Consider the following 26,709-nt stretch of genomic DNA (forward strand, 5'->3'; position numbering starts at 1 on the left):
CCAACAAGACTTAAGCAAGAAACATCCATTCCTTATACACACCAGAAACCAGGACACACTTCCTGTTTTCCATATCAAATGTGATACTATTAATACAAAAGACAAAAAGTATCCAAAAATCTAGTGTGCTAGATTATCGCCACCTAATTTGGACTTGACAGTGTGTTTATACTAGTAAAATGAACGTTCCAAAGCACTTGTTGTGGCCCTCAAAACATAACAAGGGCTTAGGCAATACTTAAAAGTGTCATCCAGGGGAGACTGTACAAACATTTATGATATACAAAGACAAAAATTATGCTATTCCCCAGGCAGCAGTTTGTCCTACACATAGTAATTAATATTCCTAGTGAAATATATCAAAGACAAAGCAAAAGAGACCTCAAATTGTTGAAGGTCCCAAGATAGTGAAAGGTGCTCTGTGATTCTTTCAGGGCCACAGACCTTGGGCTGCCCAGTTTCTTCAGTTAGCCTACCTGGTCATACAGTCTTCCAAGACTGAGTTGAACTCAATATGAAAAAATCCTTAGAATCACGAGGAGTGGGTGTGAATTGATAAGACATTTATTTTAATACATAAACAGAAATTACAAACCAACTTTTCATGTCCCTAATGGAACAAATTGGCTTTGTTCATGTAAGAAAGGGCCAAATACTCTTGATTTCAGTATCAGTTCAGGGCTTTGGATTTCTTTATCATTTACAGCATACTGTATAACAAAAATAATAAATGAAAGAATGAAAATAACAAGCCAAACTGAAAAGGAAGCAAACTCCCATAGGAAAGTTTTCTGGATTATCTACACAAAAAGAAGATGCAGTGATTGTATTCTATCTGGAAAGTAACAAAACAAAAATGGCTTTGAATCAATGTTCTTCTTAATAGACACACTTGAGGCTCATAAAGCTGAAAAGCAGAGACTGCCAATGGCTGGAAAGAAACATATTCTCAAACAAAATTATGACCTGATATATAAGACAAAGTTACATCATAAGGATACTTGGCCTTCTCACCAGGTGATTTTTTCCATGCTACATCAGTTTAGCAATATTCAATCTGACTTCTTTTCAGAACCATTTCTTCACAAAAATATATTAATCCTACCGAATGATGTTTTAAATTGACTTAAACCAGAGGCATATTGAAAATTTTGTTATTCTGAGGCACACAAAGCGAAGCATAGAATAATGGGGTTCTTTCTGGGCTTTAGAAAATAAAATGAAGGACCTTGCTTTCAGATATTTCTTTGATTAGTAATTAATTTTACTGCACTTAAAATAAGTAACAAATAGCTTAATCCAGCTTTTCCTTAAATGCCTGTGTCTTCTTGTAGATGAGGCCTGACTGCCTTTTTTTGATGTGCTAATTGGAACTGAAGCCCAGCAAAATCACCATTCAGTATCTATTCAGTTTGGAGGGACAGAAACTGCATAGCTGGCCAAGTTTCTGATAGCAGAGTTCAGCTGATGTCTAGAATGCTGCCTCTGTGAATCCTCAGAAGAAATGCAATCCTGACAGCTCTGAGAAGCTCAGCACCTATTTCATGCAGACACCAGATAAGGCGGTCGTCCAGTCTCAGGCCTGTTACCTTACGAGCTCAATTCATTATGTATGTTCAGAGCACACACAGTGGATTACTCTGATCAATCTCTCCATAAAGGAAAATGAAGTGTCCTTCTCTCCATCATTACCTTCATGGTCAGTGCAATTACCAAAGATGGGGATGATGGGCATTTAAGTCCAGTCCTTGCTTGGGTGACTAAAAATACTGTTCCTGCTCTCCCAGAGCATCCCCTCCCTACAGCTTTAGGATGTTCAGGAAAATGTGCTTTATAGCATAAGACAGAATGAGGGAAGACTGGAGGAAATACTAATTTTGATAATCCCATTCAAATTGGAGCATTCTTCATAAAGTGTTCTTCAAACCAGACAGGAGAAAAGGACAAGCAAGAATGTTGACGAAAAACCCCAGAGAAAAGACTGAAAAAATGCAGGGATCTAATCTCTGATCATCTTTTGAGGTAAAGGACCCATCTCTCCTCAGTTTTGTTGCAGGGACTCTACCTTCAAAGCAATTTCTGGGCAGAGATTCTGCTGCACAGGAAGTGGCAGAAGTTACAATTAACAGTATCATTGCTTTCAATATTTTCAATAATATAGCACACATGATTTCCCAATCAGTACGCCAGCATTCATGAAACATCCTTCAGTACTTATCTCCACCTAATATGGACTTGACAGTATGTCTATACTAGTAAAATGAACATGCCAAAACACTTGTTGTGGCCCTCCAGCCAGCTGGCATGGTATGGCCTGCATCCAGGATAGTGAATTGACCACCTTCCAAAGCAGGGTGACCTCCTGACAGACACAAGTTATGTGGCAGACCCCCTGGCACAGAATGTAACTCACAAGGCTTTGAAGTTGCCTACACACCTTTCTAACATGTCCTATAGGCCACACACACTCTCATTTGCCTCACATGATAGCTTCAGATGCTCTCTCATGAGCAGTTACTGAGCATGCTGTGTCTTAACGTGCTGCCTCCGGCTGCTTCCAGCAAGCCTCTGGATGTTCGTGTTCCCAAAGCTCCTACTGCTGCAGGTTTTTGTTACTTATATCCATACCAGATGGCTTCTCAAGATTTCTCAGCTGTGTGAGGCTTGTCTTCTTGCTGGGGACCAACAAAACTGTTACTCAGAAGAGGCTCCATAGTACCTGTGCCCCATGCCTGGTTCTGGGGATTGGCAGTGCCCAAAAACAACCTGCTATTGAGGCCCAGGCCTCCCTGCCAAGGCCAATAGCTACAAGGAGGGTCCAAAGCTGCTACACTTTACATTTTAACAGAGGGGAGGTGTAAGGCCTGAAAGAGTAACACCCATTGACAAGTCTACCTTGTGCTATGACTGGGATGACCAGCAGTGGGTAAAGTACTTCCCCATAGAGGACATCTTTGAAGCTCTCTGCAGATAGCTGTCTCTGAATGCCCTGAGACCACCAACATCCACCAGCCAACCCAACTGCAAAAAAAGATTGTCATCCTTCCCTTTTTACAGCCTCATTAACCTAACTCTTGCCAAATACTAGGTAACCAATTTAGTTTCAGAAAGCTTCTGACATGCAGAAAGGTAAATGAGATTGCTAAAGCTATCAGATATATTGTCTATGCATGATTACTATGTAGCAGCAATGTATGATATTTACTTTGGCATGTATTTCAGCATCAGTAATAGGACAAAACTGTATTGAACATGTAACTCTTAAATTGGGTGTCCTGAAAGACAGCATCATGGGAAAAGCAAAATGTGAGAGACAAAAGGCTTAAACCAATGTGCTATAGTAAAAAATGAATTAATACAAAATAATCAATTGGTCAGTGACTCTTATATCACCTTATTTGTCTTCCCTGCCTTCTAAAACTGCAAAATGTCTTCTAGAGATAATGCTGTACAATGTGAACTTGTAGTGAACAAGTTCCACGTACAGCATAGCAAACTATATACTGAATCTGGTAGAATTCAAGGTGTGAGAAATTTTGCAGGTCATTTTACAATGCTCCTCACAAACTTTACAGAAAAGGGTCTCTGCCTTTTCTTGTCACAGTATATATTATCCTTCCTGCTGACAGAGATAGGTGCATTTGTTCTGCACCATCCTATAGTTCTGTGAAGAATTAAGAAGTATGCACACTGCTTTTCCCAAATTCAGTTCTCTAAGGCAAGGTGCAAAAAGAAGGCTGACAAATCCCAGTCAAAAGGATTTCCTTTGCTATGGAGTACTACTAAATGTGCAAGATCATTGAATTCCATTCTCCCAAAAATACTGTCATCATAGCTGCTCAGAAATACAACTTCCTTGGTAAAATTTAATCAAGCTCTGTAAACGTGAGATTTCTAAAATAGTTAAGCCAAATATTATGGAACATCATTTAGTTGTTCTAGATAAATACACAATTGCATATATGAAATTTTAAATTGTTGGTTTTGCTTTGTTTTGTTTTGGTTTGTTTTTTTTTCAGAACATTTAGGGAAATAGGGAGGTTTCACCCTAAGAATGTTAAATGTCAATACTAGCAGACCTGCCAAACCTCTCAGTTTAACACTCACTCTTCTGGCTCTGCCATGGTCCATTCAGTTTGTGTTTTTGCAGTTTCATTACTCAGAGCCCCATGTGCAGTTGCCATGTGTCACCCTGATCTGGTTTTATTTATGTTTTTGTTTTTATGTATTCATTTTTATTGCGCACCCCCACTTGCAGACACACATCCATCATAGAGGCAGACATCCCTCTCTGACAAATGAATCCTGTATGTCTGAAGTCTGCTCACTTGAGAGAGATGTTTTAGATATTTTAGACACTGATGTCATAGCATGACAAAGGAGTGAGTGCCACTATTAGTCTCAGGATGAATACTAATTTCTCATCTGTTCAGGTCTCCTTCTCTTGACACAAGGAAGAACTAGCTACCTCAGACTTCTAGTCAATATAGCAGGAAAAAGAATGTCCCCTTTCTTATACCAGAAGCAATAGCGAGCTCCCCTGTCTGCCTTCCCTTGGTTTGGATATATACTGATTCTCCCTCACAGTTCAGTGTAATTAACCATTTGTATAGATTTGCCATGAGCATTGGGGCTCCCCTTTACATTAATTTGTATGAATTCTACCAGAAAGATGCTATTAGAGAGCAGAATATAATTATATTAATAAGCTATATCATGTATTATGTTTTATTCATTTATACTAAGATACAGTAAGTTCTTATAACCAGCAAGTAAAGAGCAAAACTCCCCGGACTGGATGTCAAACTGAAAGGTTATTTCAAAGACCTTGCCCATTCTTTTGATTACAAACCATTACTATTTTAACCCATTCCTTCAAAACACAGCTGAGAAGGTTACATGCCTGGAACTAGCCCCTGCTCTACAGAAGTAAGAAATGTTCCTGATATCTGTCTTTGATATTCTTTAAGTAGATACTTAAATAACTAGTGTATAAAATGCAATCACAGATCTGGAAATAAAGCTTCAACAGCAATGAAATCAATTTTTGGGGGGATCTATGGGTTACAAAACATATTAGTATTTTTTTGTTATTGCTAATTAGATCTGTATAAATTTTTAATAACCATAGATCTGCTGAATGGACTGCTTTTCCAGTATTAAATATGAGGGATTAATTAATATTAACTGAATAATATATATATCATCTTATAAATCTCTATAATTTAGAAACCTCTGACAGAATTTTCACTTCTGTCAACATCTTAAGAGATTTCTTGCTAGTTAATTTTTAACCATCTACCATAGCAGTACAGCCCTGACCTCTAGTGGTTTGAGTGAAACAGTCATTGCAAGCAGAATAACATGCTAATTTGGTTCCATATTTTCATTTAAAGATGGAAAATGTAGAAGTTCCAACAAAGCCCTACGAGCAGCCAAAGACTAGCTATTTTATTAAACAGATGAAAATTAATTACAGGCCAACAGCAGTACTGTCTTTGCCTTATGGCAACATCTATCTGATTGATGAGGTGTTTATGATGCTCAGCAGATGAATGCTGATTCCTGTTGGGAGCTTTGTGTAAAGCCCATTATTAGTCTCTTAGTTATCTGCATAGTTTGGTTATCTTTTTCCAGTTCACTTATCTTTTGCCAAAGAGGTATCTATCGTTTTATTCAGAAAAACAGATAAGGCAGGTTAGGGATAAGTATATTGCAATTTTTTTAAATCTAAGCATACCTGATTGCTGTGAAGCATTATCAACCCCTATTACATTCAGTGAAAATTGATAGCACTTAACACTTCCCTGATACACAACAGACTTCAAAGATCTTAGGCTTCCTGCTATTTCTGTCCCACAGTGAAAATTAAATCCAGAGCTCTGAAATGACTGCTGCAATGACTTTCCAATGAAATATGGGAGGCTTCTATACGAAGATGGCAGAAAATATGCAAGATACGCTATTTTCATATAGAAGGCAAAAGAAAGACACAAAGCAATAGGAATGAGGGCAGTCTCTTTCAAATTCCTGACACAGGACAAATGATACATGGGTGGTACTAACAGGATAGCCATAGTTATTGAACTGTGTGCCTATATCTGTATTCTTCAGTTCCCAGAACAGCAGTACTAATGAAAGCATCCATACACCTGATTCTCTTGGTCACAATATGCAGCCACATTAATGTAAATAATGTTCTGATTTGCCACGAACTAAGCAGAAGGGAATTAGTTCAAATGAGACAGACAGAATAACAAGAGCATTGTTTATGAAATAAAAAAATAAAACAGATAACTCTTCCAAAAAGTCACAAATGTGCCACACTTTCACATCATCTGTATGTTATCAAAATCCAAATATGCAGATACGTGTTCCAGACTCTGAGTGTTGCAAGAGAAGACCAACAAATGTGTTGCTTATGAACTCTGGAAAACTCAGCCAAAACACTTCATCCAAAAATTAATTATGTAGGAATGGTGCATTTCTTTGCTTATTTAATACAGAAGCAGCTCAATAAAAGATGCATTTTTCAATCTTTGAAGAAGAAACCATCCTCTTTCTATCATTATTATAGATTAATTACCTCAATATCCACATTAATTTTGTTCATAATAGAAGTATGCATATCTATTTTGCCAAATGAAGAATAATTTGACAATAATTTCTAGGGAATCCTGAGGCTCTCCCAAATTTTGTTACGGTGAAAATCTTGCATTCAGACATCATCACCTCAATTAGAGGTCCCCATTTTATTGTTCCAATATGGTTTATCATGGCAACCTCACTGTTTAGTAAAGCCAAAGTGCATACTATGATTTTTTGTGATGTACCAACAAGTACTGGACAAATTCTTTCCCTTGAAATACTCAAAGAGTAAAGGGATGGTTTAGATGCATTCCTCCGTTCATATGCTAGCATGTCCATTGCATAAGGTTGGCATCATAGACTCAAACTTTTGTCTGTACCAGCGTTGCCCTAGGTCCTCCTTGAAGTGCCCTCAATGCCCAACTCTGCATCTCTCCACAAGCTTGTTTCTACAGCACAAGTCGGCTCAGCCTGATAATCTCTGGGCCCTGAAATGCTTTCCAGCACAACTCGTCAGGCACCACACACCTCCACCCACAGGTTCCCTGGCTTTTGGACAAAGAAAGATGGCTGTCCCAACTCCAACAGAAAGCAAGGTGCTGCCTGGTAGCCTGTTTTGACATAGAATTCAGACAAAATCCTGGAACATCAACTATCAAAAGCATGTTTTGTCATTCTCCTGACTGTTTCTACGTAAGCACAGGGCATGAAAAAAAAAAATGAAAAAAAAAAAAAAAGGCCAGTGGCCTTTCTATATAAAATATAGTCTGGACTGCATATCTTTCTCTGCCCCTAGCTCACCCTGCCTGCCTGCCTCCAGATGATCAGGGAGCTGATCTACTCTGACCATGCTCTATCTCTCCAGTTTCCACTGCTTTCTTCCCCCCTTTCTCAAAATAAATAAATAAATAAAAACTTCATCCAAAACTGAGGTTACTCATAGTAACCTCAGCCTCTGTCTTACTGTCCCCGGCCCATGACATTTCAGATTTACCACTGGTCTGCTGTTAAACATTCTTGCTTTATTTGCTATTTTGAGGATGATGTTAGCTCCTAAATTCAGTCTCTGCTCTCCAGCCTTCGGTATACAGAAATCTCAGCATATCCTTATCCATTTCTTTGTCAGAGAGTGTGGTGATAGGGCAAGGGGTAATAGTTTTAAACTAAAAGCGAGCAAATTTAGATTAGATATTAGAAATAATTTTTTTACTATAAAGGTGGTGAGGCACTGGAACAAGTTGCCCAGAGAAGCTGTGGATGCCCCATCCCTAGAAGTGTTGAAGGCCAGGTTGGATGAGGCTTTGATCAACCTGGTCAAGTGGAAGGTATCCCTGCCCATGACAGGGGGGTTTGAATAAGGTTATCTTTAAGGTCCCTTCCAACCCAAACCATTCTATGATTCCATGATTTCATCTCCTATCAACCATTTTGTGCTGTGCCCTGTGAGAGCTGCCAAGTTCAAGCAAGGTGGAAGCAATGAATAAAGGATAGTAATTAGGTAATCTGGGCCGGGTTGCCCTGCCTGACCTTCCTTTGTTTTGTGAGATGCTAGTAGAAGTGAGCCAGTCTTTTGTGTAGGACTGGGAAGTAAAGTATTAGAATTGACAATAATTCAGGACAAGAACAGAGTAAGATGGAGATGTTGGAGAAGTTGAAGTGGTCTGTGGAATAGAGGTTGTCTCCAAGTGTCCCACACATGTGTGGTGTGAATGTCCTATTCCTTCTCCTAAGCCACCATAATGTCCTGCAGCATAGACAGGGCGGTCCAGCTTTAAGAAGTCTTACTGCAGTTGCAATCAGAAGAGAAAATTCAAAGTAACTCATGTGCTTGGAATTGAGTAGCATCAGCTGTTTGTTTGTTTTTTTTTGTTTGTTTTTCTGACAGAAATCACAAATAATTTGTAATGATAATTCATTTTCTTTAGTCATCAAATCTGAGACCCAACAGTGATGTCTAATTTGGAGTATAAATCAGAATATTCTGAAAATCAGGTCTGTTTTTAAGGTGTTTCTGGCTGAGCATCCCAAAACTGATGCACCAGAGCTCCTGTCATGGAGCAAATGTCATCTGCAAATGTTATGGAGGAAGACAGTCAGAGAAGGAGACACCTAATTTAAGGTATCTACATCTCTCATTTCTCCCGTTGTCAGTGCAGTAGCCAAGGAAGTCCAACAGAGTGACTCAGCTGACCAGCCTTAGGCTCATTGACTGCGTCTCATACTGTATTAGACTCTGTTATGCGTCCTCATTGTCTCCTGTTGAAGAATACAGATATCACTTGAGTTCTGTGTCATATTTGCCAGTCCTGAAAAAGAGTCTAAGATACCTCAGGTGCATCATAAAAGGCACTAGATACCTACTTTAGAGTGAGTTGGATTGATTTTCCATGCTTTACGTAGTATAATAGATGTCTACCCTCCTTGGTCACTAATAGTTACTTTTTGTGTATTAATTATGTACATAATCCTATACCTAGTCACTATGAAAACTTTTTTTTTTTTCACAGTGTTTCCTATTTTCTTCACCTCTACTGTCTGAAAACAAATACAGGGATTCTCTGTAATTTTCTGTGTGTGCTTTCATGAAGGAAAAATGGATGATTGGACAACAAATTGAACATAAGCTGAATAAGAATATTGTTCATCTCTTTTTTCCAACTGTAAAATTTTGTTTCAACAGTCATATTACAAATATCTGCCTACAAAAAGAATGGATGATTGTACTTGAAAGGTGTATATGTCTTTAAAAATAAATAGAAACTGTGGGTCTTCAGCATGTCTGCAAATCATTTGAGTCCTAAATAAGGATGTACATACCCAGGATCGGAAATGTTAGCCATGGGGATTTATGAGAGCTCACACAGAAAGTCAGTGACATAACTGATTTAGAATTCAGGAGTTCGTGGCTCTTTGCCCTAAGTTTAACTTACATGCCCACAGTCTGTCTGACTTGAATAAAGAGTTTCTACTCATGAGCATGCTGTCATTTCTTTTTACATCTGTACTCAAATGAGAGGGGCCATACTTGAATAAGTGCCTCAGCCTGAGCACATAAATCTGTTTCAGACTGATACGCCTTCATGCCATTTCTCTGAAACAGCACAGGAAAATGAAAAACAGCTTTCCAATTTTCTGTTGGGACAAGTGCATCACTATAGCTACAGAAGTCAGATACTCTATTCCCATGAACGCATCAAACACACTAATCAAGCAAATCTCTTTATAGACAGTTAAACATTATGAATGAAGGTTTGTTATCGCTAAAGAATAATCCAATTTAGATAGATAAACAATGAGACTGACTTCTCACCTACACAGATTTGCTTAAAGCTAAAAAAAAGTTCCCATATTTTGATCTGAAAATTCTTGAACTGTCCCTTTCTGGCTTATATTTTTACTGTTATACACAGTCAGCAAAGTGAAACATGCATATTAAAAGTTGGTTTCTGTCTAAGAAATTTTGAAAAACACTAATTTTTAAAATCTAATAATAGACATCACAGACTCAGAGTGAGTCTTTCACTGATTTTATTATAGATATCTGAGCTCACTGTTCCTTGTAATATATGTGGTTTATAAGCAAGGACATCATAGAAGGTTTCACAGCAGCTGCTGTTGGTCTCTTTTGTGAAAGCCATTGGCTTGTATGATAAATCAGGCTGGAAGGGACCTGAAGAGGCCAACCTCCCATCCAAAGCACGGTCAGCAGTGGGGGTACACCAGGGCTCAGGGCTTTGTCCATCTGGAATAACAGGTAAGTAAGAAAGCGAATTGACAGAGTTATGGCTCTTGTCCCAGGAAGGTACCTGAAGCTGCAAGTGCAGGAAATTATCTTTCCGAGTAAATGGATTAACTTTTCCTCAGATTCAGAAGGGAACAGAAGAGACATTGCGAATACTTCTATCACAGATCACCCTCCAAAATAGCCTTGCAGCAGCATAGCTGTTCCTGTTCTTCCTGTGGGCTATCAGCTGATTTCAAAGCTGAATTCAGTGAAGAAATAACGCTGAGAGAATTTAGAAGTGTCAAGTGTCAAATGTGAAGTTCTGTCAGTACGACAGAACAAAACCAGTTTTGCAGACCCGAGGCAGAAAAACCATACCACACTACAGCTGAAAGGAATGCAGGAGGGATAGACCTGAAGGGGAAGTCTGTTCAAATATGAGAACTTAAAAACAATGATCAACAAACCTGTATTATCATTCCAGATTCCAGAAGTCAGTCTAAGTGATGGATCTCCACTGCAGAGTCTTTTATGTAATCAAACTAATTGGCCTGTAGAAGCATGGGGCAGGTGGAGACTAATAAGTTCATCTTATCTGTTACACCAGACAGGGTACTTGACTCAAACAGATGAAAGGCTGAGGTCTGAAAGGGTTATGTTGCTACAAGGAGAAGGAATTTGGGAGACTAAGTGGACAACAACTCTTGTTCAGTTGGATTTAATTCAAGTTGCTGTGTTGACTAGAGCCTAAGAGCAACAGATAAGATTGTAGAAGTTGCATTTGCTTGCGCCCATCTACAGAGGACTCCAGAGGACTCATGACTGGATTGCCTTAACATGAACTTTTTGGAGTAAATGAGAATCAAAAGGAAGGAGAAAATTGCCATTTTCCACAGTGAACCACTAGGGATCTGCAGGAATCTGTGGTATTCAACACATTCATAAACAAGCTGGGTAGGTGAGTAAACAGCAAGGTGGCAAAAATATATAATACCAAATTATTACTCAAAAGGGACTGAGAAGTAAAATTGCAGGTGAAAACCAACATAAATAAAGGTTAGTTTCAACCCAAACTTGGAGGATCTGAATCTGAAGGAGAACCTTACCCTGGCTTTTCAGAAGCTGAAGATGCCAAACATGAAAAGCCTGGAAAGCCTGGTCTTTAAATTCAGCTACTGCCTTACATTTACCTCACAAATTTGAACTTAGGCCTTGTTAGCAAAAAAAAAAAAAAAGGACAGTAGTATAGAAAAATGGTGGGATCTTGCAGATGTGAGAGTACAGAAAAATCAGTGCTAAAAGGGCTTGCAGCAAATGAAATATAGAATGCCTGTTTTCCCCAAGGCCTTCCCTTTACAGTATAAACACAGCAAAGCAAAGCTAGAGCCGAACCTAGGCCCACAATATTTGAAATGGCCCATCCTGAAATACTGTACTGGGGCTGTTCTCAGCTAATTGGCTCCAGAGAAAAGGAATACAAAAACACACATATAAAAAGGGAGACCTGAATTAAAGCATGAAGGGATGGGGGAAAACAGCTTTAATTTTTATTATCAGCATTCTCTATTCTGAAGGAGAAAGAAAACTCATCATTTGGTAGCATGAGCTTTTGATGAAACTTCCAGTAAACTGTAATATGACTCATAGCATAATTTCTTGGGCAGCATCTGTCTTCAAACGCTCTGGATGCGTAGGAGGAATGGTAATCAAGGAGTTTTAAAAGATGGCTTTTTAAATGACACATGGTGCACAAAGGAGAAAATAAGATGAACAAATTTAAAGATAGATGGAACAAATTGGAAGGCAGTGTGGATGGACTATCAACCCTTGGGACTAATTTTCCAGTTTTCTCACTGAAAATTTTGTAGGTTTTTAGATCAGTTCCATGCCTCCAGCTTTCTTTGAACACCTAGGTTCAAAATCTTTGGGCTTTTCAACATGGATTTAGAGACCACAGTGAGAAAACAAAGACAACTGGATTAAGCTAAAGGAAATCAAGAAAACATGACTTGATGTACGACATCTTAGTTTATGATTTCCAAAGGCTCAAGTAACTGGGGAGGACAGGCTTCATAATGAATCTGACTGAGGGCATTCAAGTGGGAGAAGACTATTCAGAAGTTCATATTTCAAATTATCTCAGCCTGATACTCAGAAGGCTTCAGAATGGAAGAAGGTGGTCACCTAGCCCAATGAATGGCTAAATGATAAAGAGAACAGGTCTGGTGATCCACAGTTAATCACTGAACTCTGGAAAATATCCCTAAATGCAAAATCTCTTATTCTAAACAAGTGTAACAAATGCCAGAAACATACGGCAGGATTTTTATCTCCATGACCAACCTTCTCTCTCTCAAAACTATCATCACAAATCCTGCAACCTTTTCAGGAGGATCTGAGCATGGATAAAACTCTCAAGGGATTCTTGCTACACAATTACAACAGTCTTTATCATTATAATCACTGTACAACAGTTCCCCATATGTTCATCATTTATTCCATCTGTGTATAATAAGGAATACATACTGATTTGTTTCTGGTGATGGGACAAAAAGAGCATAAAGGAGCAATATGTTTACAGAGTATACAAAACTTTCTGTGATTCTAAGACATCTAGCTCCTCTCTTAGGAAGAAAGCTTGTTTCCAAACCCAACACTGAGATGCCTTTGTAAACAAAGTTTCACCCTGAAGTAGCATTAATGTGCTGGTTCTCACCCACAGCAGTGTTATGTTAGGCAAGCTGAAACCCACACACAGATGGGGCCAGATTGTGGCCAGATCCTCAAGTCCAGATATAACCTAACTTGGAGGCAGTGCTGAGGGAAGGTTGTAGGCCCTCCAGAGGGCTCAGCATAGCACATTTAACTGCCTAGGGCTGAGAAGAAATTTCTGCCTTGGATATAAGCTATTTTGGGGAGTGTTATTGCAGATCATGATTGTGTATAACACCATTCTTGAGAAATTAGATTGCCTCATACCAGCCTGAACTGAAATGGGGAAAAAAAAAAAAAAAGACACGCAGAACATGAGCCCTCATATGACTTTTAGATAGTAGTGATAACTGAGAGTAGTAATGGGCAAAACATGGACCGGACATTGTCTAAGAATGAAATAACTGTGAAGAATTTACAATGTAATAATTGTGAATACTATGCGTTGTAGTAATGTGGTGAAGGGACAAGACGTAGAATGTGTGTAAATTGTCCATTTTGTTGGTGTTGTGATGATGTTATATTTATTTTGTTGTGTTTCTTTCTTTCTCCTTCCTTCCTTCCTTCCTTCCTTCCTTCCTTCTTTCTTTTCCTTTTTTCTTTCTTTTTCTTTTTTCTTTCTTTCTTTTTCTTTTTTCTTTCTTTCTTTTTCTTTCTTTTTTCTTTCTTTCTTTTTTCTTTCTTTTCTTTTTCTTTCTTTCTTTCTTTTCTTTCTTTTTTTCTTTCTTTTCTTTCTTTCTTTCTTTCTTCTTTCTTTTTTCTTTCTTTTTTTTCTTTCTTTTTTCTTTCTTTCTTTTCTTTCTTTCTTTCTTTCTCTTTCTTTCTTTTCTTTTTCTTTTTCTTTCTTTCTTTTCCTCTCTCTTTTTCTCTCTCTTTCTCTCTCTCTCTCTCTCTTTCTTTGATGCAAATGAACTTTGTGAAGATTTTGATGATTGCGACGTAAGAGTATATTTTATTGATAGTTCTTAAGTATTCTTTTCACAGAGGCAAGGGGAGGAATGTATTGGGTTTACATGACAAGGATTTGGTAGTGGGGGGGCTGCTGGGACATAAGCAAATCTGTTCTGATCTTTATAGAGACTGGAAACCTTTGGCCTACAAAGGTTTTCAGGCATGTTACTGCCAGGGCTCCATTTTAGGACCAGTTCTCTTTAATGTTTTCATAAATGTCTTGGATGCAGGACTTGAATGCATACTAAGTAGGTTTGCAGATGACGCTAAATTAGGAAGAGCTGCTGACTCCTTTGATGGTAGACAGGCCTTGCAGAGAGACCTGAGTAGCGGCTGAGGCCCCTTGGTTTGTTCAGCCCAGAGCAGAGCAGGCTGAGGGGAGGCCTCATGGCGGCCTGCAGCTCCCTCACGAGGGGAGCGGAGGGGCAGGCGCTGAGCTCTGCTCTCTGGGGACAGCGACAGGACCCGAGGGAACGGCACGGAGCTGGGACGGGGGAGGGCCCGCCTTGGAGGGGCGGGGCGTCTCCGTGCCCCCCCCCGTCTCCATGGCGACGCCGCGAGTCGCTTCCCTCCCTCTCCCCCCCCCCTCCCTCTCGTCTCCACGGCGACCGCTCCCTCCCCTTCCGGCGCCGACCCGGAAGCGGCGGGGCGGAAGCGGCCGGGGGGCGCCGCGGGGGGCTGAGGCGGGGGCGGATGAGCGGGCGGCGGGGGCCGCAGCGCGGCGGGCAGGCCCCGGGGCAGGCCGGCCGGCAGGTAACGGGCCCGCCGGTAGCGGGCCCGCCGCACGCACCGCGACCGCGGGGGGACGGCGGGGGGCTGAGGCCGGCCGGGAGGGCGGGGGCGGCCCCCCCCGGCGCCGTGGAGGGCCGCGGGGGTAGAGGTGGGGCGGCGCGGCCTGGCCCCGCTCGTTTACGGGGCCGGGCCCGGCTCTTGCCCGGCCGCTCTCCGCCCGTGCCGGCCGGGCGCCGGCCTGGGGGCTGGGCTCAGCGTGCGGCGGGGTGGGTGGGGGGGGGGGCGGGAGGCTGCTCGGAAAGCAGCGGGGATGGGGGGAGGCGGCTGCCAGCAGGTCCCAGCCGTGCCCAGCTCTGAGTCACTCCGCCGGTGTTGTCTGGAGAAATCGGTACCGCGGCGAAGGAGCTGAGTAAAGGCTCGGGGAGGTGGGAGGGAGCAGGCGGTGGCACCTGAAGGCATCCGCTCAACCCAAGGCTGATGTGGAGGGCAGATGCAACAGAAAGAATTTCCCCAAATTGACATTATGCACGGTGGGATTACTTAAGTAAACGTTTCACATATACTGGAGCACTGTAACGTTCAAATTTCAAAGTAAAATTGACTTCAGTTTTCCCCGTCTCTTCACTGACAATGCTGCTAAAGACAGGATTTAAAAATCAGAGCTTGTGACCTGTTTCTTTTTCTTTATACTTTAAAATGAAATGGCATAGGGACAGTATCTGAGGGCAAAGGCATCTAAGGGACACACTGGTGCTGTGCAAATTTGATTCGCTTTCTAATTGACAGCCTATTGTGAGTCAGTATTAAAATAACATCTCAAAACAGTGCTAGGAGGCACTGCAGGTGGAGGTGTTGTCTGTGGAATAATACCTTCATAAAAGCAAAACAAAAAAACTAATAGGGTATGCTAAATATTCTGGCCAGTTGTCATTAAAGAGTCAAGCATCTCTGGATTTGATGTTAGGGGTGTCTAGGTAGGCTGCTACAACAGAAAAGTGTTCTTGGCTATGGAATTTCAATTAGTTACTATTACTTCAGTATAACTAGCATAAAATGGTTGTGCAAATTAGTAGCAGCCATTAGAATAGGAACCTCTGTGCTTAGACTGAACAGAATTTTCTTGCTTTTGGAGGAGAAGATGCTATACGGATGAGATTTAAGTGCAATGAACCATTTAAGATGTGTTTGAATAAAGTGATGAGTTTTGTAGTGATATTTTTTTCTCCTTGATCTTTCAGTACCCCAGGTGTGACCATAAAATATGATTCTTCACCAACTGCACCAAACTTCTTAAGTACTTCTTTTGCCACTTGGTCACCTGGCTTCAACTACAATGGTAAGTTATGATTCAGAGAACGTATTTTTAGATCTTTTCCTTGTAGCCTATTACCTGTCTGCCTGATGAAAAGAAAGCCATTAACGTTTGATTTTCTTAAAATTCCGATTTTGCTTATCACTTCAGAGTTTTGTCACTTTTTTTCGGTGATGTTATCTTTTATAGCTCGTGAATACTTTTCCTAAATACTTACTCGTTGTTCATTGTATCACAGGAATCATCACATAGAGTGATGTGTTTTCAGTCATGTATAGTGTTAGACAGCTGGGTACAAAGTGCACATCCTTCTTCCACACCACTTTTTTTTAGTATTCTTCTATTGACAAATACCAGTATTACCATGGATTTTACCTGGCGTTAAGCAGTCAGTGAATAGAATGCCTGAAATCATGCAGTTATCCAATGGGCTTATATAGCAAATGTGTTTGTTTAGGTGTTCAAATGAAAATGTCACTTTAAAAATGCCCTGTGGTGATAGGTTGCAGTGAGTAATAGCACATCATTAAGTGCTTTTTTTTCCATGGACGGGGAGGAAATTTTGTGTTAGAGATACTGTAGGTGAATGGTAAAAAAAGCCTGAGTAAGTATTTTTCGAAGACACCACAAAGGAGTTAAATCCGTTAAAATAAATGCTATTGAGTATACTATGCCATGGGATATAGGGAAGCTTTTGCCAGGATGTTGGTGTGTTAGGTTTAGGCATATTTCTTAGCCTCTCTTGGAGGATATCTCGGAGCGGAGACTCTTTGTTTTCAACTACCTAACAGTATGTAATAAGAAACTCTTCCTAAATTGCAATGTTCTGAGTGCAAGATCTTCATTTCTGTCTTGTAGAAAAATGCCTGATCTTTGGCATCCGTGCCTATGCATTAAATGTTTTCTTCCTGAGCTGCCGTTCAGGAAAACTTTGGTCTAACCTTTATGTGGAGTTAGCAGCCAGCTTAAAGGAGGACAGATTTTCTATTTTTTTGTCTGTAATTATTTTGATTAATATTCATCATTATCTTTATTAGGCATAATTCCTATTCCCACTTTTAATTCTAGCTGCCTTTCATTGCTCTAACATTTCATAATGTAGCCAAAACTTTGTAAGTGTGGATGCTTGGTAGCGGGATTAATTACTGCTAATGTAGTTACACAAGGTTTCAGCTGCTAGGTTTAGTATCTCTGAAAGAATTTTTGAGCCCATCTTCTATTAATTCATATCAGTAGTAATAGAGGTTTTTGTGGTGGCTTTTATGTACGAGATTTTTCAGCTAACATTCTTAAAAAAAAACTGTTTATAATTTTTGCAGCAACAAGCTTTAGAACTGGCATTGGATCGTGCAGAGGTAAGGAATAGTTATTTGCATATAATGTGTTGGGCTCACACTTAAGAAATATAAAAATGCAGCTAAGAAAAGCAGGAGGGTGTGTTCATGTAAATGTGTGTGTGTATAAATAATGACCCATACATGTAACACTGGTTTTGCACAATTCTCACTAAAATTGGTAGGCCAGGTCATTGTCTGTTACCCATTGAACTGAGAATGTTGTCAGGTACAGTGATGATAAACCTTGCAGCACTTAGGTTTTCCCCTTTTGAAACAAACAAATCTGTGTGCTGTGAAATAAACAGAGCAGTACGGTGGTGATTGCTCTAAATTCAGAGACAGCTGGCAGAAATACGTGGTAAAATCCTGTTTGTGTTTTTAAGGGTTGCCCAGTTGGAATGAAAAGGCAAGTGCCTTTACTTTTCATGCTGACATCTGATGTAATGGCTGCCTGGAACACTATTAGTATTTTTTAATTAAAATTATATTTGTAATATGCAGGTCTATAAAATAGAGAAACCTGGTATAAGTGCAAAAGACAAGGATAAAATAAAAAACTCCCTCAGCTAGTTATATTGGGGAATACTTGATATGTAAATATTGTCAAGCCAGTACACATGAAATTGATTATATCTGAGCAAGTTAGCTTCAGTATGTTAGCACGTTAACTTAAGCAAATATTAGCTACTCCAATTATAAAATGTGGATGTAAAATCAAGATTTTGCATGCAAGCCATGCTACAGCCATGAAATGCAGTGTTTCACTGCTAAAATGAGATTCTTCCTTGTTACTAAGTATAGCATACAGTAGATCACATTTAGTACATTTTTAGTCATTTACCCTGTTAATTATTTACAGTATGCGTAGAACAATGTCCATTCATGATCTAAAGTTGCATGGTAGCTAGAATTACATTTCTTTGTAATTTATGTACTATATTTTAGTTTATCTCTTTCTTTTTCTTTTAGTATATCATTGAAAGTGCCCGTCAGAGACCTCCCAAAAGAAAATATTTATCCAGTGGAAGGTAGTAAGAGTTTTGGTATTTAATTTTTAAATAGTTTTTATTTGGTTTGATTTTTGGTTACGTTTTAAGCTTTTTTTTTTTTGTTGTTCCAGAAAATCTGTATTTCAAAAACTCTATGATTTATATATAGAAGAATGTGAAAAAGAGCCTGAGATAAAGGTAAGTGGAAATTGCTGAACAGTTTTTCATTGCTGTCTAATGGGGCAAGTTCAGAATAGACTTTTTCACTTGATTCCTTTATTGAAAAAAAAATAAAGGCTGGTGCCTGTAGTAGTTACTGAAGGCTAAGACTTCAGTAACAACAATTAATGACTTTTGTGGACTAAACTGACTGTATTTCATAGCATCATAATTCAGTTTGAAATAAGAACATGGTGCTGGGAGGGCTGGTGACTACCTGATAAACCTAAATCTGTTCCTAAAGGTAATAAAGTAGAATGCTGGCATAGGCTTGTGACAGTTTTACTCTTGAGTTGCTTTTTGTTATGTGAAAAAGAAATTTCAAAAGAACAGTCTAGAATGGAGAGGTGTAAGAAGTTTATTAGGCAACAGATAGTGCTATTAAAGAAATTGGGTAATATATGAATAGTAAGACCTAGTCTGGCTTGAGTGACCTGTTTATTCTGTTTCAGTCCTGCATCACTGACACATTTGCAAGCAAATGTCAAGCATTGTTGTCAGTATCACTGTTTCTGAATCATTTGATTAGCATGACTGCTGTGGAAAAAATGTGCAGACAATTTTTTGAGAATCTGTGCTCTGTTGTAAATTCAGTTGTTTTTTTTGTTTGTTTCATGGGATTACCAATGAACTGGTAAAGTGTTTTGTGAAATCTTAACTTAATCAAGGAAGCCTGACTGTGCTTAGCTACAGTAAATCAAAGGTGTAAGATCTGTGAGCTTCTTTGCTGAATTGTGAATATCAAATGGAACGAGAAGAATCAGCTGTGGAATCTGTTGTGTTGCTGCTTCCCATGGTGAAGTAAAAACCTATAGGAAGAGAAGCGGGCATGAAGTGTTACAATTATTGAGAAGCTGCCGTTCTTTTAATGGTTCAGATATTGTTAGTTTTATTTAGGGTATGATGCTGATTCATATCACAAATGTGAGTAAGATGTTAAGCAAAATACAGAGGTGAAAAGATTAAACCATCAACAGCAAATAAGTAACAAGATATTTGAGCAGCAAGGAGAAGATTGGGCTTGCTAGACTGGAATCTTGGAAAAACATAAGGTTTTGATACTATAGTTGTTGCTAAATCAGAAGGTGCTCAGCAAACTTACCCAACTCTAATAAAATTAAAGTAGTGAGGAAAGTTTTAGCACCACAGTAGGTGAAGTGGATAATTGCTGATAAAGATCTGAATTAAAACTTGCTTAATCTTTATTTAGTGGCTTATTTATTGAGGTATTGGAAGCTTATGATAGCAAAAGTTTCTATTTAGACCCCTTATTCACAGAACTAAGATGTGGATAGTTAACCAACCAAGATAGTTATCTTGGTCATATGTTGTGGATTCTAATTACTGAAAATGAGAAGCTCAAAGATTGAGGTGCAAAGTTGGGAAGACAGTGCTATTGTGAAACCTCATCCATGAGTATAGGACTGCTCAGTCATCTCAGTTTACAACAAGGAAATAGTATTCTGACTAGAGATTGGCCAATGACCTTATAGGTTTTGATATACAGAACTGTCAAAGCTTCTGTTCCACTACTGCATCATTTTGATGATACAAATTCTAAGTATGTTGTCCATTCAGAAGCAATCTTTTCATTCATACTGAGTGTTATTTTTCGGTTGTATCTTAACTCTTGTAATGCGACCTTTCTCCCATGTTCATGTTTCCTAGCCTGCAGTTTATTTGGTCATTTATATTCTTGTTTGCTTTTGGTGTGCACAGGGAACACCAAATTTTCCACACTCATTCACAGAGGACTAATAAATTACTCATCCTCTATTAGTCCAGTCTTCCCATTTGTTCACATGCATGCTAGTGAGAGTAGTAGTTATGTTGAAGTGATTCTCTAGAGCAATTTGTGTCCTTTAGATTCCTGTGCAGTATTGCTGTACCTAAATGTTGAAATAAATATAAAATAATTTTGGAATTGTTGTAAGCACGAATGTGTAAAGAGACTTGGGCTGTGGGCTGGAAGGATTTAGGCTAGGTGGGTAGTTGCTACTGTGTGGACCTGTTAGAGGGCAACATCAGTGAGCAAGCATGAAAATATCTCAAAGTAATGAAAGTTTCAGAACACTGTTAATGAAAATCACTGGAATTAAGTCATTTGATTTCCATGTTGGACTAGTACAGAAATAACAAATAGTACATCTGCTACTTTGCTGTAAAAGTGCTCCTAGGGACTGTTCCCCACACTGGCAGATGTGGGGAATGAGTAACAACGATACCTGAATAAAACAAATGGTGGTACATAATGGTGAGGGCTTTTTCTTTGTTTTGGTGTTGTTTTTTTCCTTGGTTAGTCTCTAACAATAATGATGCACACTGTTGGATATATTTGGGGAATTGTGTAAAATGTTATCATCTTATATATAACTAGCACGTGTGAGGTGATGAAACACTTGGCGATGATAATCTACTCTGAAGAAAACCAAACCTCATTAGTGTGAAACAGCCTTTTTAGATCACAGCATTCCTCAAGTTTGATCTGTTAAAGCTGATCTTAGGTGTTGCTTATGAAACTGAAATCTTTTGTGGAGATTCTGTGGGCCTTGTCTTTAATAGCTACAATAATACTAGTCTCTGCACTTAGCTAGTGGTTGCAGTCTTCTCTAAGAATCTGATTTAGATTCAATGAGGTCACAAACATCCTTAGGCTTCAGTATACTCCTTGTGTTTTGTAAGCAAATAACAATGCCTCCACAAAAGAAGGCATCTTCTGAATTGTAGGGTTGGGTTTTTTAGTCAATATATACAAAACTCTGCTTTGCTCTTTCAGTTTTCTGAAAGAACAATGCTTGTCACGGTTCACACAGTTAATTTTCACGTAGTTGATACTTCTGTTGAGGTTGAGAGAAAATAAAATTGTGATCTCTTTGACTCTGTTGAACAAACCATGCGAAGAGAGGAAAGAAATTGGTTCTGAATTTCAAGCAAAAATAGTCATATGTTCTTAGATGTGAAGAGATCACATATGTTTTACTAATGTGAAATTTTAAATTTTGAAGAGTTATTTAAAAAGTTGTGATAATCTTTAGGTTATAATAATATTATACTTAATTTCTTTATGTTGAATGCTTAATTCTCTGATTAAAATATATAATTGCATATTTATGTAAGAGAACAAAAATACTAAATAATCCTTGTTGCTCTTAGATCAGAACCTTGTCTCATGCAACCAGTCATATTTAATCTTCCTTTATGTGTAACAGTGGCCATGTAATTTCCCCTGGTAATTCCTGCACTGAGACTGACTTGTAGTTAGCTACACTGCTGCCATACCTTAGGAAGTCTTTAAGTAATGCCACCAGGGTTGGGCATCTTATGATTACTCTTTTTCCCCTCAAAGAATAATTGTAGATTTCAGTATATGGGTTATCCTAAGCATTCTGAAAATGGTAGACTTCATATAAAGCCATCAGAACTGCATAATTGTGGAATGAGTATTTCAATCCATACCCACCACCACCACTGCCTCTCAGTACCTGAGAAAAGAACATCTATGACATAAGAAACGTATGTGAAAACTAATTCTTAAATGTTTACCCTAAAGGAAGTATTCTGAAATAATTTGAGTATAAGATTTGTGATTTCACTTTGAACAAATCTTGACCTCTCAAAATTCTTCCTTAAATTATCTAACAGAAGAAAACACTTAGAAGGCATCTGCTCCCTGAAAATAGGAAATACTGGATACTCACTTTAAAAAAAAAAAAATCAAAAACCTGAGTCTGTCTGCTGTTTTTTTCCTCAATGCTACAGATGAAAGGAACAGAACAAGACAGAATTTTTTCAATTTTAGAATAGAAAAGTCATAGAATCGTAAAGGGTGCAAGAGACCTTCAAGATAGTCTGGTCCAACCATCTCCCTACCGCCAATGTCACCCACTAAACCATGCCCCTAAGCACCACGTCCAACCTTTCTTTGAACACCCCCAGGGACGGTGATGCCACCACTTCCCTGGGACAAGATACATACAGTGACATCTGTAACCCTCTACGGTTTTGAAAAAGTGATGGCACCAAAGTTATGATGGCTGTTCAGCAAACTTGCCATAAACTGATGACTCTGTGCAGTGAAAATAACAGACATGAAAAACCTTGAATTCTGTTTTTCTCTAATTACTGAAAAATCAGAGAAACTATGAACTCATGAGTTTATAGAAGATTATGATGGTGAGCACAGACAATCTCTTGTTAATAGCCAAGTTATTCACTTGTCAGGCCCTGCAGAGAATAAAAGATGTTGTGCAATCTGTTCTTGCATGTTCTATGCATTTGTAAAGTGATGCTGGGGTTAATGAAATATGTCAGAAGTCAAGGGAAGAACCTGGGGTGATGGGGTTTGAGGGGTTTTTTTAGGCCTGCATTTCATAAAGATGGTAAATACCCGCAAGAGCTTTTTATGGAGATGATCAATTTGAAGAATTGGTCAGAAGCTGTAAAACAGTCACGCAATGAAAAATTGACTTAAGATGTTATAGTGAGAGACAAGAACAGCAGCCATGATAAAAGATAAAATCAGAATTTTGTGCAAGAATGGTGCACTGTCAGAGGATAAGTTATTAAAGCTATGATACAAACATAGCTATGGATGGAGTAATAGCAAGCATAGCATAAAAACACTGTCTCGGTCTTCTTAGAGAGGAGTCACTCAGTATTCTTTATTCAGTGGTAGTCTTCATAAGTCACTGGAAGAGAAAGACAGCACCTGTGTTTTCTCTGTGCTGCTTCCCACCCATTCCACAGTCACTGCAGTGTGTTCACAGAGGGAGGAGTGCTGCTTTTCTGCTGATTCAGAGAGGGTTAGGAGTGTTAGCTTATTAGCTGATGCAGCCAAGGTAGTAAGTATACCTGCCGTGTGCCTCTGTGTCTGAATCCTTACAACACACTGTGGTGAACGTTTGAGAAATTTAATACACCTCAATCCAATTCTTGCTCTTTAAAATGGTTCCAGACAAGATGTGAGCTTAATACCCGCTCTGAGCTACTAGCTCCAAAAGCCAGCTCAAAGGAGAAAGGTCCTTTTGTGGCTATTGCCATCTTCATGCTTACTGAAAGGTAATTTTACGTGCTAATTATTTTTGGTATGCCATTTTTTGTACACCAAAACCACCAATTTATTCCAATGTCTTGGAGAAGCATTATTATTTTAAAACGTGCCTAGCATCCATCTTAAGAAATTTAGTTTATATGAATGCAGTGCCAAAAATGTTCTCAGGTCTGTCTGATTGTCCTTTCCTTTTTCTGGCCTTCTGTCATCCTTCCCCCCCCAAAAAAAAAGGGCAAGAAAAAACCTGCCAAGCCATAATTGGCTAACTGTTACTGAACAATAAAAATAAAATAAAAGTAAACCTAACATGTTGTTCACTGAGTAATATGATTAGCTCAATGTAATAATTTTTACAATTGAATTACCATTATATGTGTTACTTATCTTAGGTTTAATGAGCAGAGGCCTCCTGTAAAAATAATTTTTTCCTATTTCTTGTACATGTGAACAAATTTCTGGGGAAAAAAGGTAAATTGTTCTATAGAATTTTTTAGTGATTGCTAGACAGTTTAAATAATTCTGGGCCTGTGATTTCATGGAATAATGTCATTAGTTGAATAATCTTTTTTTATTAAGCTCATGAAAATAAAGTTGTATTAGAAATATTAACAGTATTATTAATAACTTCTAGAGGCTGTTTTAATTCTGTCCCAATGAGATCCAAATTGATTTATTTTTATTTGCTTTTTAATTTTTAAACATAATTTTACAACAGATAATTTTCTTAACGTGCCTTACATAACCTGGTGATCTTTTTTAAATCAAGTCTTACGTAATTCACAAGTCCCTTTCTATTTCCTTCCTAATACCATTGCACAACTAAATATGAAATGAGTGATCTTTCCAACATGGAAATGGAAACTTTTCCATCAAAAGATGACAGTATCTCAATTGTTAAGAATGAAGATATCAGAGGAGTTGAGAGTTGACTTTGTTTTCAAAGGGCAGTTACTGTATCCCAGGATATTTCATGCTAGGTGTAAGTGAAGAGGCAATAGCTCTACTCTGTACTCAGTGATTTTTCTGAAAATTGAAGCCGTGCACATAACAGAGGTGCTCCAGCCCTCTGATCATCCTCGTGGCCCTCCTCTGGACTCGCTCCAACAGGTCTATGTCCTTCTTGAGCTGGGGGCCCCAGAGCTGAGCGCAAGGCTCCAGGTGGGGTCTCACAAGAGCAGAGCAGAGGGGGCGAATCATCTCCCTCGACCTGCTGGCCACACTTCTTTTGATGCAGCCCAGGTTACTGTTGGCTTGCACTTGGCCTTGTTGAACTTCATGAGGTTTGCACAGGCCCACCTCGCAAGTCTGTCCAGGTCCCTCTGGCAGGCATCCCTTCCCTCTGGCATGTTGACCACACAGCTTGTTGGCAAACTTGCTGAGGGTACACTCAATTTCTTCATTGTCCATGACTAAGATGTTAAATAGCTCCAGTCCTAATTCTGACCCTTGAGGAACACTGCTCATGGCTGGTCTCCACCTGGACGTTGAGCCACTGACCACAACACTTTGAGGGCAACCATCCAGCCAATTCCTTATCCACCAGGGATGGATGGAGTGGTTCATCCATCAAATCTATCTCTGTCCAATTTAGAGACGAGGATATCGTGCTTTCCTTTGTGGTAGTTTGCATGATTTCTAAACTGTAAAAGGCAGTAAGATTTTAGTCTGGAAAAGGAGTATTTGCTTGTTAGGAATATTTGAGAGTAGTAAATACTTTGTTGTTGTTATCAAGCAGTGTATAATGTATAATAATGATACCAAATAAAATTGCACCATAGATTTGCAACACTGTAAATCTTAATCAAGGACCATTCTTACTAATTGTTTTGTGTGCACTTAAAATTTTTTGAATTGAAATGAGTGATTCTAAAAAAAAGGTGCGTAAGTATGTACAGCAATACATAATACATTGTATTGAATTCTGCTAAATTAAATTTAACTGGGCTTGTTTTGATACATACTTCAACATTAAAATAAATATTACTCAGATTCTGGCAACTGTTTTTAATGCTTCTAATTACTTGATAGTATTATGTTCATGAGCAATGTTTACTTTTAAAGCAGAAGCTGAGGCGAAATGTGAATTTACTTGAGAAGCTGGTTATGCAGGAGACGTTGTCATGTCTGGTAGTGAACCTCTATCCGGGAAATGAGGGTTACTCACTTATGCTCAGGGGAAAAAATGGTTCAGGTAATATTTTTGCTATTTAATTTTTAAAACTATTCAGAATACTTTGTAAATAGTTGGACTGTGTTGCTGTTGCATATATTTAACTGTTGATAATGCAATTCCTTGTTTAAAAATAAAACACCTGTACTTGAACTGCAAATCTGCATACAGCTGTGAGGCGCTTGTAAACAGTTTATAGCAGTGTACTATAAATCAATACGTATGAATGTTTTTGATAGCTTTCCTCTCTTATTTCCACCTAGCTTTGTATCTGTTCCCATTTCATCCTGAGTTCCTTATCTGAGTTTCTCTCACTTCATGTACCTTCTGCAAGGAAGAGTGAAAGAAATTATTTAAGTCTAGTGAAAGGATAGACATTCCATTTTGATTGCGTCTTCACGCTACCTGGTACTGTAGTAGGCAATAAGAATCTATAGTGTCTCACTTGGGAGCAAAAATTTGTTCCATTGAGTTATAAAGGAGCATTGCTATCTAGCTCAGTAAGAAAAAAAATCGTGTTCTGAGAACAGAAATGGATGTAAAAATTAATATTATGAAAAAAAAAGCAGCAATTTTAATAAGTTCCATAAGCCCTGCTTTGTTCTGTGGCAAGCTTGTTTTAGATTTCACATTGTTATAGTCTGAACTTGAAAGGCAAATGAAAAGCAATATGTTTTGTTCAAATCCAGATTCTGAGACCATACGGCTGCCTTATGAGGAAGGCGAACTGCTTGAATATTTGGATGCAGAGGAGCTACCACCAATTTTGGTTGATCTTTTAGAAAAATCTCAGGTTTGAAAGTTTTGTTTTTAAAAAATAAATTGTTTTGTACCTAGATAGACTTTGAACTACGAATCCTTCACATACGTGATTCCAACAACAAAACATGAAACACTTGCTCATTTGGAACCAAAATATTTAATG

General features: G+C 38.8%; 1 protein-coding gene across 11 annotated transcripts in view; it reads left to right on the top strand.

Annotated features, from left to right (window-relative positions):
- The first annotated feature begins 14,606 nt into the window (after positions 1-14,606).
- Positions 14,607-26,709, top strand: part of SUPT20H (SPT20 homolog, SAGA complex component) — a 35,390-nt gene continuing 23,287 nt past the window's right edge. For 6 of the 11 annotated variants that reach the window (XM_035542857.2, XM_035542859.2, XM_035542864.2 and 3 more), the window contains exons 1-7: positions 14,607-14,728; positions 15,946-16,043; positions 17,339-17,374; positions 18,326-18,384; positions 18,477-18,543; positions 25,676-25,805; positions 26,474-26,577. In XM_035542857.2, coding sequence (XP_035398750.1) covers positions 16,041-16,043; positions 17,339-17,374; positions 18,326-18,384; positions 18,477-18,543; positions 25,676-25,805; positions 26,474-26,577 — 399 coding nt within the window. In that variant the 5' untranslated portion in view covers positions 14,607-14,728; positions 15,946-16,040. The remainder of the gene's footprint in view (positions 14,729-15,945; positions 16,044-17,338; positions 17,375-18,325; positions 18,385-18,476; positions 18,544-25,675; positions 25,806-26,473; positions 26,578-26,709) is intronic. The other 5 variants (XM_035542860.2, XM_035542862.2, XM_035542863.2 and 2 more) reach the window with 1 other exon arrangement.

Source organism: Cygnus atratus, chromosome 1 (genome assembly GCF_013377495.2).
Source record: "Cygnus atratus isolate AKBS03 ecotype Queensland, Australia chromosome 1, CAtr_DNAZoo_HiC_assembly, whole genome shotgun sequence".
Lineage (NCBI taxonomy): Eukaryota > Metazoa > Chordata > Aves > Anseriformes > Anatidae > Cygnus > Cygnus atratus.